General features: G+C 43.6%; 2 protein-coding genes across 17 annotated transcripts in view; one reads left to right on the top strand and one right to left on the bottom strand.

Moving 5' to 3' along the window:
• The window catches only part of Cfap44 (cilia and flagella associated protein 44), a 110,247-nt gene extending 102,132 nt beyond the window's left edge, over positions 1-8,115 (top strand). For all 9 annotated transcript variants that reach the window (XM_087215532.1, XM_087215553.1, XM_087215549.1 and 6 more), the window contains 2 exons: positions 655-789; positions 3,746-8,115. In XM_087215532.1, the coding sequence (XP_087071658.1) occupies positions 655-789; positions 3,746-3,916 (306 nt within the window). In that variant the 3' untranslated portion in view covers positions 3,917-8,115. The remainder of the gene's footprint in view (positions 1-654; positions 790-3,745) is intronic.
• A 496-nt stretch (positions 8,116-8,611) lies between these two features.
• Boc (BOC cell adhesion associated, oncogene regulated) overlaps positions 8,612-12,607 on the bottom strand; it is a 73,316-nt gene continuing 69,320 nt past the window's right edge. For all 8 annotated transcript variants that reach the window (XM_021263666.2, XM_004835709.3, XM_021263676.2 and 5 more), the window contains 5 exons: positions 12,237-12,455; positions 11,291-11,526; positions 11,005-11,081; positions 10,386-10,576; positions 8,612-9,340 (listed from right to left, as the gene is read on the bottom strand). In XM_021263666.2, coding sequence (XP_021119325.1) covers positions 9,153-9,340; positions 10,386-10,576; positions 11,005-11,081; positions 11,291-11,526; positions 12,237-12,455 — 911 coding nt within the window. In that variant the 3' untranslated portion in view covers positions 8,612-9,152. The remainder of the gene's footprint in view (positions 9,341-10,385; positions 10,577-11,004; positions 11,082-11,290; positions 11,527-12,236; positions 12,456-12,607) is intronic.

The raw sequence follows: 12,607 nt of genomic DNA, 5'->3' as shown, positions 1-12,607 counted from the left end.
GCTGCGCAGCCGCAAGGACCCAAGTTCGATCCCCAGTACCAAAAAAAAAGAAAAAAGAAAAAGAAATGAAACTGCTATCTTCTGATGAACCTAATCGTAGTATCCTATAGCTTCTGCCTGCTGTTTCAATTTGGTAATCATAAAACATGCCTAAGTCATAAGTTTTATAACATGGATAGACTATGTGGCTGGTAGGGTTTTAGAAGGCTTAATGTCTACATATTGTTCCAGTGATATGTACAATCTAAAATAACTTGCTGGAGCAATAAGAGAGCAAAAGAAAGCCATTATGCCAATATGTGTTCATTCAGATCATCCACTGTGAGGCCAAGACTGGGAAAAGAGCACATGGCAATTTGCTGCTTAAATTAATCATCTTTCCTTTTAAGTAATGGGTATCATTCCTCAGCAATAGGGTGATATCTATATGCATCTTAGTTTTTGCCTGCTTTTATCCTTGAGCATACTTACATTCTTATCTTTAATCAAATCAGAACCAGTTGCTTCTGGTTACATTTTCATATTGGCTTCTGAGTATGTTTTTATGTATGCATGTTGCTTTATTTTCCTGATGTTCATCAAATCTGGATACTCATTTGTCTCTATTTCCTCTCCTATTTACTTAATCTATTTTATATCTCCCTGGCCTGGTAGCAAAAGATTGACCAAGCACGGTGGGAACTAATGATGAAGACAAAAGAACACACCAAAAAACTTCATCAGATGAATGATTTATGTATTGAGAAAAAGAAACTTGATTCTCGGTTGAATACACTACAGAACCAGCAGGTATATTCCTTTTTTAAGTACCTCTTTTCAGAATTGAGGTTGTCCTATAAAAGTAGCTATTCACAAGAATGTCAGGTGCTAGCATTTTTTTTAAACAAACCTAGTTGCTCTCTGGGCGGGGGATTTAGCTCAGTGGTTTCGATGCCTGCCTCACAAGCACAAGGTCCCAAGTTCGATCCCCGATGCCAAAAAAACAACAACAACAACAGACCTAGTTGCTCTCTTGGATTTCACTTTATGTTTTCTTTAAGCATCCCAGAAATAGTCTAAGCCAAGCATTCTCAAGATATGTTCCCCTATTCCTATCACCCAAGAAATGCAAATTCTGGGGCCCTACCAGAGCTAATGAATAATAAATTCAGAGGGCAATGTCCAGTAATCTGTACACCGGCAATCCTTCCAGGTGATTCTGATGCAGCCTAGAGTTTAAGAATCACTGGTCTAAGCAAAAGTCCCTCCAAAACATTTATTCCATGGGGAATGAATACAAGGATTTGGAGAGTTTATAAATGGAGTTTAGTTATAAAAAGAAGACTCGAATTTGAATATTAAGGACCCTTTATCCACTAAAAAATCAAGTTAGTGTTTGAGAGAGTTAATACCTAAGCAAAATCTACACCAACTAAGCAGCCAGTTAAGATTGGTTGACTTGCTGTGCTTTGAAAGTCCACAGAGCAAAGAGCTTGGAGGCAGGAAATCAGCTCTCCAGGGAAGGAGATTGCCAGAATATGTCTCTGCAGTGTGCATTTTTACTTAGTATATCTTTACAAGTTACATAGGCTGTCTCATTTTAATCCTCAAAGTACTACTTTCCCAAGCTCAGAAAAGTTAAGTAACTTTCTCAAGTTCTCAGAATTAATGCATGGTGAAGTTAATTTTAAATTCTGGTCTGTCTGCCTCCAAAGCTGGCTTCATTGCTTCTTATAATGATCTGGGGATGAACTGGAAGGTAGTTGGTAACAATGAGAAAGCAAGTGTCACAAGACATTGTAAAATAAGAGTAGCCAAAATTTGATTGAGTATGACGAGGAGAGAAAGAGGTAACTTAAAAGTGGCCGACTGGAATGACAGTGTATTGGGCATGTTTTTTAGCTACAAATAACCAAGACCCACTTGAGAGTATTAAACAAACAGGAAACACTTTTTCACTTGACAAGTAGTCTCAAGGGAGATGACTGTGGGTTTTGGGCTTGGTGGGTCTGTGATATCAGGCTATCTGGGCAGTTTTCCTGGTGTTCCTTCATAGCCACAAGCTGGCTGCTTTGGCTCTGTTTTGTATTCATTTGCCATCCTTTTCTACTCCTTTTGTTAAGAAAACACAAGTTTTCCACTTATTGAGCTAGCCACCCCTAGCTGAAAGAGAAACTGGGTAAAGCTAGGGTTTAGTTGTTACAGCATAGCAGCACAGTTTACAATAGCTAGCCTATATGTCCCTCAACAGATGAATGGATAAAGAAAATGTGGTACTTATACACAATGAAATGCCAATCTGCCATAACAAAGGACAAACTTGAGTCTTTTGTAGGAAAATGGATGCACCTTGAGACCACATTAAGTGAAATAAATCAGACATGCAAGCTTAGATATCACATGATTTCTCTTGCGTGAAAAACCCAAAATATAAATAAAAAATAGTTAATAGAAGATAGAGAAATAGATCTTTTTGTAAAAGAGAAAGGGACCAAGAGATGTAGGAAAGGAGAGAGACAGGGTAAAGGGATGAAGAAAGAATTAAGATGTGTTATGTATATGTACCAACTCCCCATGAGGAATGTGATCATTTTGTACTGCAAGTATATATTAATAAAAAAATAAAAACTGAAGAAGAAAAAAGATGCACAAAGGACTTTGTAGTAGTGTCTTAGGCCAGCCAGCCAATCTCTTGGAGTCCTGTTTCATTATCTGTAACACTGGAATAGTAACACTAAGTTTGCAGTTGTGAGGATTACACAAGGCAAGCTATGTAAAGCACCTTGTACAGATTGGGTACTAGGTAAGTGTTACATTTTTCCATTAACATATGTGTGTTTGCATTCAGCTTATTGAACATTTATTTTTGTAACAAGCATGAGGTAGGTGCTGGGTAGAATGGGGAAACTCAGTCATAATGGGCCCTGTCTCTAAGAGGCACAGAATCTCTCAAGAAAAACAGGTATCAAATAAGCATTTAGGTGGAACCATATGAAACTGCCATTTTAAAAAAGATTAAAGAAGACCAAATATCCTAAGTTTCAAACAGATCAATCTGATAGCTATAATGATATGTACATATGAGGGATATCTGGATAGGAGAGAGAAGGAAACCCTAACCTAGCCCATGGGTCACATAGGGCCTCCCTGCAAGTGAGATCTGCAGCATTAACAGGAGTTGGCAGGATAGGGAGAGAAGTCAGCCTTCTTTTTGGGAATTGTATTAGTCAGCTTTCCCATTGCTGGGACCAAATACTTAAACAAGGAGAGGTTTATTTGGCTCATGCTTTCAAAGAATTCAGTCCATGATTGGCTGGCTCCAAGGCAGGAATATCATGATGGAAGAGGGTGGCGGAGCAAAGCTGTGTAGTTCAAGTTCAGGGCAGCCTAGAGGCAGGCAGGGGAACAGTGCTAGGGAGGAAGGGCAGGGACCATATATAGTACTCAAGGTCATGTCTCTATGACCTGCCCTGGAACTAAAATCGGGGCTGTACAGAAAAAAACAAGCAAACCTATCTTTATGATTCCAGAGATGAACCCTCCAGGTAATGAATGACTGATGGATGGATAAGTGCTACTCTTCCAAAGGGGATTTGCATCTTAAGAGTTGTTCATTAGTCCAAAGGCATACATTTCTGATAGTATGATTTTAGTAGAGAATAGAAGACTCTTTAAATTAAGGAGCAGTAGCTTGTAAATTGACTGTAAAGAGGATTTTTCATGTTCCAAATGACACTTAAAGTAGAGAGATGTTTTCTTCCAACAGGGTAATGCCTTCCAGAGCCCTCGGAAAGCAGATATTGTGGCAAGAAAGAAGATCAATGAATTGATACAAGTCCAGGCAGAAAGAATTTTGGCCTTAAAGGAAGAGATTGCTCTTTTGCGTAAGAAAGGAGGGCTTATCCTTCCACCCATTCAGTCTACACAGAATGAATGAAGCCCATGGACCTTTAAGTTTGCTGTTTTGTCAAATCCACCCAAGATTTCTAACATGTTCACTATAAGTTCCATCTCCTTGTCACCTGCAACAATTTTATTTTAAAGTGAATTTCTCTAAAACTCTAAAACCAGATCTTCTCATGTAGTTCTTAATAATTTTCCTCCAACTTGGTTATGTTAGAACCGAATGCAGCACCCATGTAATTATTATTGAACTGAACCATGGACTCCATGGGTCTGGATATGAAATCTTACAGGGTATCTCATAATTCCAAGAAAGTATTTGTAGTATACTTTGTTTTAGGAAAATTATTTTTCAGGTATTCTTAATTTTGAGCCATTGGCAAGAAAAATGGTCATTTAGCCATTCATTAGAAAACTTTTTTTTCTTGGTCCTTGGATCCTTATAAAATAAATTTTGTTTTCATTAAATATTCTCTGGGAAAACACAAGAGAAAAATTATTTTGCCAACAGTATCTTAGAATAAGAAATGCAAATTAGAATTTGGTATTGTTGACTTCATAAAGCAGTTATTTGTGTGCTCAGGATTCAGGAAATGCAAACAGACATAGCAAAGCAATTTCCTTTGGGTTGGCAAAAAGCAGGAAAATAACCAGCTTCCTGAATCACTCACAGATTTTGCCAACTCCTGGGTTCTGAGTGGAGCAGACAGCATGTTTTGCAAGGGGGCTAAGGGAGTTTTCTCTGAAGAGTTTTGCAAGCCCATCAGTATTCTAAGTATCCTTGATAGTTTCTCATGTCCTGTGACATCTTCTTTCAGGTTTTATTGAGTCATCTGCTGGTTTTGATACAGCTTAGGAAGAAATGAAATGGAATAATATCTCTCTGAGAGATCTTCTGTAATAATCACTTTTGATGATGTGTAACATTTTCAACTAGCTTAAGACTATCCTTTTGGTGTGGGGAGTGTTTATGAAATTCATGGCCACAGCTACTGAGGAGGCATGATCTCACTGACACTTGGCATCCTGGAGAGTATGGCACTTTGCACTCAGAGTCCTATGGGTCTGTACTACTGCACCACTTATTGAGCCTGTCCCAGAATATTCATTCCTCACTGAGAAGGAAAGAGGAGGAAGGCAATCCCTGTATTTCATAAATGTATAAGGAAGCTCTGCAGTGTCAGGGGTTCCTAACTTGTGGTTAGCTTGCTAAACCTGCCCCTCCAAATTATACACAGGACTTGCTTTCCTTGTATGTTGGAATATTCTTAGACGTGGCTGCTTGGCGTATTGTCTAAGACTCCTTCACATTCCTATTAAGAAGTCAGAATGATTTGTTGTTTACACCTATCACCTTAAATCTTGGATGTAGTAGCTTCTCTACTGGAGAACATCTTATGCTGTATGCCCAACTCTATGTTCCTTTCAAGCATTTTTTAAAACATGTTAGTCATGAGCCGGGGATTTAACTCAGTGGTGCTGTCGCCTGCCTCACAAGCACAAGGTCCCAAGTTCGATCCCTGGTAGTTAGTCATACCTCTGAGTGTTTTATCTTTTTTATTGCTGTGTAAAAATAATCACAAAACTTAGCTCAAAACAACAAACTTATTATTGCACTTAGGTTAGGGGTGAGAGTGTTTTGAGGGGTCAGGAATCTAGGATTAGTGTCCCTGGCTCAGGGTCTCGGAGTTGTAGTCTGACTATGAGTTTGGGCTTCTGCCACCTGCCAATCAGCAAGAGGCTTCAGTTTCTTACCATGTGGGCCTCTTGACGGGGCTGCACGTGACGTGACTTCTCCAGAGCCAGTGATCCAAGACTGAGGAAGAGAGTGAGAAAGAACCCCTAGGGATGGAAGCCACAGCCTTTCACAACCTAGCCTCAGAAGTGACAGACCATCACCGTTACCAAATGGGTCACACAGGCCAAACTTGGTGTGATGTGGGAGGACTGATGCGGGGGTCAGTGGGGGCATTGTCAGGCCGGCCACCACATGGAGTAGCTCATGGGCATCTGAGAAAGATATCAAGGAGAATCTACTCTCTTCCTAGTTGTGAGAGCCATAAGTTATGTAATCCTCCTGGGCCTCATTTTATTATCTGACAAGTGAGGAATTTAGATAAGCTCTGAGCTCTTTCCCCTTCCAAAATTCTGTGATTTTAATTGCAGCAACAGTGAATTTATTCTGTAAAAGCCATGTCAAGGATTCTTGCATATTTTAATTTATAGTGAAACTAATCAGGATTGTTTTTTCCAATTTTAAATCATTAGTTAAATCTACAATCTGCAGCACTTCATCCACCATGCTTGGAATTTGACAACATAGCTAACAACACTTCATTATTTTATCTTGAATTGGACCAGATGTATTATTAGCCTTAGTTTCATTTCTACTTGATTCCAGTTATGGTCTTGAATCTGTAATTCTGTATGAACACCTGCGTCTTTGGGAAACTTCAAACAAAAAGAGAACAGAAGGGTGCAGCCTGGACGAGGGGTGGAAAGCATCCTGTTCCCTTGATCCATGTGCTGTTTCTTGCCACTTGCAGTGCTCTAAAGCAGCCTTACCTCTGAGGCAAAACCACCTACCAGCCTGTGTTATTTGTATGTTGTTAGTATGATTTGACCACTTATGTTTTTGGTACTGGGGATGGAACCTAGGGCTGCTCTATTACTGAGCCACATTCCCAGCCCTTTTTATTTTACTTTGAGAGAGACGCTTGCTAAGTTGCCCAGGCTGGGATTGAACTTGGAATCCTCCTGCCTCAGCCTGCCAGCCTTCTGGCACTACAGATATGCACCACTACGCCTGGCTAACTTGGCCACTTTGAACTCTTGTCCATACTATCACTGGAACTCAGCACGGAAAGGAAAGAGACTTAAGTTCAGCCCCTGTCTTGGCACAGTAAAAGGCATTGTTCATTCCTACCAAGGTGACCCATCCCATCAGAGGGTTGTCCTCAGAGGTCTGCAAGACCCCACTGCTCTCCGTACCATGAACTGGCTCCCACCCACCAGGTCTTACTCTTCCTGTTAGTGATTTATGTTGTCATGACAGACCGAACGAAAAACCTGAATCTAAAGAAATAAAAGTACATGCCGGGGATTTAGCTCAGTAGCACTGCGCCTGCCTCGCAAGTGCAAGGTCCTGAGTTCAATCCCCAGTAGCGCAGTAAAAAAAGAAAGAAAAGTACAATGAAATTGAGTATCTGAACGGCTTCATTTTCTGGGCTGACATTTAAAGTAGCATGTCCTATTTCCTTCTTTCCTGCAATTGGTTAAGGTAAATATACACATGTATGCCATTTAACATAGCCCAGAAATTCTTTTCCTTTCATAGGATGCATGCATTTTTTTAAGAGCTAAAATCAATCTGCATTATGATTCCAATGATGTATTTTATACATTGTTTCAATTAAGTTCGCCAAAATCAACTTTGGCAATTACTTTAGATCATCAAGGAAAATTTAAAAAAAAAAAAGGGAGAGCCTTTAAAAACCTCCAGTGGGTTAACAGGTGAGCGGCACCTTAGATCTGAGAGTGCCTGGATTAGCAAAGATCAGAACAGTAGCTGCCCTAACCTGGAAGTGACCTCTAGGCCCTTGATGCTAGGCTGTGTCTGAAATCCTAGTTATCTTATTTCTTCTCTTGCCTTCTCTGCTACTTCTCTGTTCCTTTCAGTGTTTTGAAAATACTGCTTTCCTAAAAATCATGTTGTGCTTTGAAGAGAGTTCTTTAAGATTTAGCTGTTTGAAGGCCAACGGATCCAAGTCCAGGGAGGAGCAGGTGTGAATCTTCTTGTGACCAGCAGAGGGTGCACTAGACTCAAGCAGTCAAGTCTGAACATCTCTTCCAGCCGGAGTCCCACGCTTTCCTGGGACAGCATCTGTCAAATTCTGATGTACTCAGAGCTACAGCACTGGCTTAGCACATGCAAGGCTGTGGGGTCAATCCCCAGCACCACAAAAAGAAAAAAAAGTCTAGCACATTTCTTAAGAATTGTCTCAAATGGCATTTCATGTGTAACTGGCTTTTGCTTAAATCTACAAAATATACCCTACCTGCAAACCCTCAGTTAAAAGTGTGTAAAGCCTTTCATCACAAGCTTCAGTCCCCATCTGAGGAGTTAGCTCACCTATTAGTCCACTGGAAGCTTTTGAAAAATCTCCCTTCCACACAGAAAGGTTTTAAAAATTTCAATAAAAAAAAAGAATCTGTAGCTGATCTTTTGGTTGGACAAGAGTAAGTAAATGTTGATTTTAAATAAGTGAGTCAATGGCTCCAGCAATGCTGGCTGGTGTACCATTAGGAAGAAGGGAAGTACATTTATCAGGCATCGTATGTTCACGTGTAGCACAGCACTTAGCTAAATGGTAGTTTGGAGGAAATATTTGGTCTTCAACACACACGCCTACATTAAAAGGATTAGTTTCATTCCTCCTGTATGACCAAAGCTTTACCTCAAATCCAGTCAGCAGAACTGTGAATCCACGGCTCCTGGCCTAGTGCACAATGTCTCCCTCTTGGAGTAAACAGTTACTAATGCATTCTGCATTAATCAAAACACAACTGGCATTCAATGTTTAAAAAATGAAAAACATCTGCTACTGTTTCCAGTTCTCGGGGCTTGGTGGATCTGAAAACATCACAACTGGGTATTTTCTTCAGCTTCTCAAAGACTGAATTCTAATGGCTAAAGAAAATGCTGACTCATCCATGACTAAGTTGAAGGTTACAGGGAAGACTAAACATTTATTTAGAAGTTACAGTGTTTGTTTTTACAGAGATATGTTGCCACAGATTATTGATTCTGGAAGGTTTGTTAATGCTTATGGTGCTGTACAAGAGTCTGTTCTCATGGCATCTTAGGAAACACTTCCTTTGCCACCAGACCGAACCACCTTCCGGGGGGATCTCCAGTCTGTGATGCCCTGGCCCTTGCTTTTCGCTGGTGCTCTTCACAGTGTGCTTGGATCCAGCCTTCCATTAGCTCCTCTGTGGGCCTTCTGCAGCCCCCAGGCAGTGCGGGTTCTGTGAGGAGTCCACATCCTGGCCAGTCCGTTCGTGGTTGACTCCTGTTATGTTTTGGCTTGTTTCTACTTCTGTACATCAAGAGTGAGGATTCCTTAGGATGCTCCAGAATTATAAAAACACATATACATTTATTTACAAGTGCATAAATATATAAATATGGCTATAATAGAAAAATAAATACCAAATTTCTGTCTCTTAAAAAAAAAACAATATAGTCTTTCTAGGATATTGGCTTCTGCCTAAACTGTGGGAGGTGGTGTTTCAAAGGACACATGCACTGATGGGCTACAGGAGAGCCGCATCCCAGGTTCCTGTGCAACATAGGCCCCCGAGGGGTGCTGGGCACACCAGTTTCCTCCACCCACTTGGCAGCAGTCAGGACTGTCCACTTCTTCAACTGGTACTAGGCCCAAGCAGCATGGGGGCCCTGAGGAAGAGAGAAAGTGGCAAACATTAAAATCCAGACAGACTGACTGGTTCTGGGCCCACCTCTGTGGTAGGAGCTGGTTACACTGGTTCTAAGGGAGGGACAGAAACTTACAGCCAGTTAAGGCATTTGTGCTCCTACCAAGGTCTAACTCATGTGGGGAGGGCCCCTTCCTATCCACATCCTGCCTACCCTGGGACCTGGGACTGTAGAGCACTCAGGGTCTCAGTTTGAACCAGAGGCAGATGAAATCAGAGGAGCCTGTGGAATGCGGAAGGAAGCTCTGCCCTTCCCAGACTCATTGGTATGGCTTCTGGTCGGAAGCATCTCACTCACTGTGCCTACCTCCCAGTCCAGCCTGGTCCAATTTTCATGATGCTGGGTCTGGCTCTAGAGGTAACTGGTTTCAGAATTTAATGTCCCAGAGACAGAGTCCAGGATCTCCACGTGACTGCCTGCATGCCTCAAAGGTTAGGAAACATTGCCAGTCTTCCAAACTAGCCTGTGCCCTAGTGTGCACCCCAGATTTCCAAGGTGGTTGCCCCAGAGGGAGACAGTAGGGTGGGGTTGGAGCCAATGGGCCAAGTCTCTAGGAGCAAAAGTTCTGTGGAAACACCGAGCTATGATGATGATGTTTACAGGAGCTTAGCACTTTAATGGTTGACACAACTTCTTCCTTAATTAAGAGACAAGACTCAACAAAGCAAGTGATTAGAGATGCTTTCGTATGATCAGAGGCAAAAAAATGTGAGCCTTGAAATGCAGAGGCCAAATGGGCTCCTTCCTCTGAAATGGTGACGTGTCCTGGGGTTTTGTGGACCACAGATAGCAGCACCAGAGCTGGACAGAACCCCCTGGGCCTTCTGTAATGAGGGACCCACCCATCGCCACTTCCCTTGTCCCTTCCATACAGACCTATGGATGGCTCTTTACCAAACAGCACTTTAAGACTGCTGTCCACCCCTCCTCCAATCCACTGCTCGGTTCTGGGTCCCTACCTCAGATCACCCCCATTCCCCTGGTTGGTTTCCCCAAGCTGGCTAACCTGAGTGGAACGGAGGGTCCCAGGCAGCATCCAGCTTAGGACTTTTGGGTGCTCTCCTTATTCCTGACTGGCTGATGGCTGCAGGCTGCTCTTGGAGGTGGCAGTGGTCTTTGGGCTGGAGCAGCTGGTGAGTGGAGTCATCAGGCAGTGTGTACAAGAAAGAGCCCTCATCCGGGCTAGACTTGGGACCCCTGCATTAAACAGGACCGGACAGGGGAAGTAAGACAGGAGCAGAGGTGGCCTGCACCTCCACCCTCCCCTGGCAGCTTCCCTGGCTGAGGCTACCAGAGCTGGTCAGAGCTTAGATGGGACAACAGCTGCTCCCTCTGAACACCAAGGGGTACATCCCCATGGACGGTGCTAGCCCATTCCCATTTTAGTCTGTGTGGGACGGTGTGAATGGGTGTTCAGGAGTCTGAGTTGGTGTTCTGGTCTACCCAGTGAAGGAGGGATTCTGAGAAGCAACCCATGGCCCCAACCAGAAAGGGCACTGTACCCATAAGCACAACCAGTAATGGTCCTGGGGAGCAGAGTTGACAGATATGGGGGTCTCTGAGTAAAGCACTGCTCAGCTCTGGAGCCTGGGAACAAAAGAAGAGCAGAGGAGAGGCTTGGTTACCTGGTAACATGGTGGCTCTGGGGATCATATCCATTGTCAAGAATGGTTTGCCTCAGCAGGCTGTTGGTGTCACCTTGCTACTCAAAAGAAAGAGTAAAGAAAAGGTCATGTCAAAGGGTCTAAGAAACTTGCCATCATTCACTGTTCAGTAGGAGGGGCTGTTGCTGACCAAGGGAAGCCTGACACAGCAGCTGGGATGAGAAGCTAGAAGGGAGAAGCCTGAGAGACAGCCTATCCACTTGTTCCTGTCCCTGGCCTGCTGCCCACACACTCAGGAGTGCATTACCTGCTGCAGCTCCCCTGGGCAGTGCTGCTGAGGCTTCATGCCTGGGTAATCCCCTGCAGCCACAGGGCAGCTCCTGTTCCCATGCAGCCCATTAGCATAGGCCCGTCCATGGATGCCACTGGGGTAGGGCTGTCCATTGGCTCGGTGGCCTGGGAGTCCTCCCAATGGCACCATGGTGTACTGGCAGGAGGAGGACAGAAGCGCACTTCGAGGGAAACCCACATCTGTTGTATGTTCTGGAAAAAAAGGACAGAGGTTCGCTTAGGCTAAGGAGGCCTAGGGCAGCTGAAAAGTTCCACTCTCTCAACCACATGGGGTGAGGATGTAGGCAGGGGGATAACATATCCAACAGGATTCTGACTTCTCCCAGAATCTTACTGTCACTTCTTTCTTCCTAACATGTACCTTTTTTCTGCAGTGAGAAGAAGGGTGGGGAGACACAGGGCACTGGTTTGGGGGAAAGAGGTAGTAAGTGAGAAGGAGAATTATTTAGGTGAGGGAAGTGGGCTGCATGTGTTGTTATTTGAAGCAACAATCAGTGGATAGATCAGACTAACCCAGGATAACGGGAAAGCTCCAGGCAGTTCTACGCCAAGAGAAGAGGCAGGAAGTGCTTCAGGGAAGAGGTGGGGCAACTGAAGTATGAACATGGGGCAGGAGGAGCAGGTTTGGACACCTGAAGAGGATGGAGTGAGGTAGGTACAGAGGTAGACAGACCAACTTCAGCTACTTCACACTCCCCATCAGCTAAGGTTATGGAGCTAGGATAGAAGGGCCCAGTCTTGGGGTAGTCTCTAATTCTCTGGGACCTTGGAGCTTGAGCTGCCAGTGGATGTAGAGCAGGTGCCTCTGACCCTATTCTGGGCAGAGGGCTCCTTGAAGGGCTGGGTGGCCCTCCTTTCTTCCTTCCAGCCTCCTTCCTCCTTGTGAGAGAAATGTTACTCACTTTGCTTAGACCAGGCCCTCCACAAGCAGAAGGGGATGAAGGTGACGATGATGAGCACAATTGAGCCCAGGACGACTCCAACAATCAGATAGGGCAGGTCGCTGGCACGTGCCACCATGGCCCCAGTGCCTACTGGTCGCTCCATGGTTTCTGGGGGTGGTGGCTGTGGTACAGCCAAAGTTGGGGGTGGGAGTCGACCAAGCTGACCAGATTTCCGAGCTGCAATTGGGGACAAAACACACATCCGCACTTATTTCTTTGACATCTTCTTTACAACAAGTAGAAAAAGAAAATACAGTCTTCCCATTCCATAAACAAATGGAGGTCAAACTCTCAAGATGGGCTTCAGAATCCCTTTTATGTGAACTGTG

The sequence above is a fragment of the Heterocephalus glaber genome, unplaced genomic scaffold, assembly GCF_053883595.1.
Source record: "Heterocephalus glaber isolate CG9 unplaced genomic scaffold, H.glaber_assembly_v1.0 deba00000122, whole genome shotgun sequence".
Taxonomy (NCBI): Eukaryota; Metazoa; Chordata; class Mammalia; order Rodentia; family Bathyergidae; genus Heterocephalus; species Heterocephalus glaber.
The sequence above is the reverse complement of the archived record's forward strand: the minus strand, read 5'-3'. Positions and strand labels throughout refer to the sequence as shown.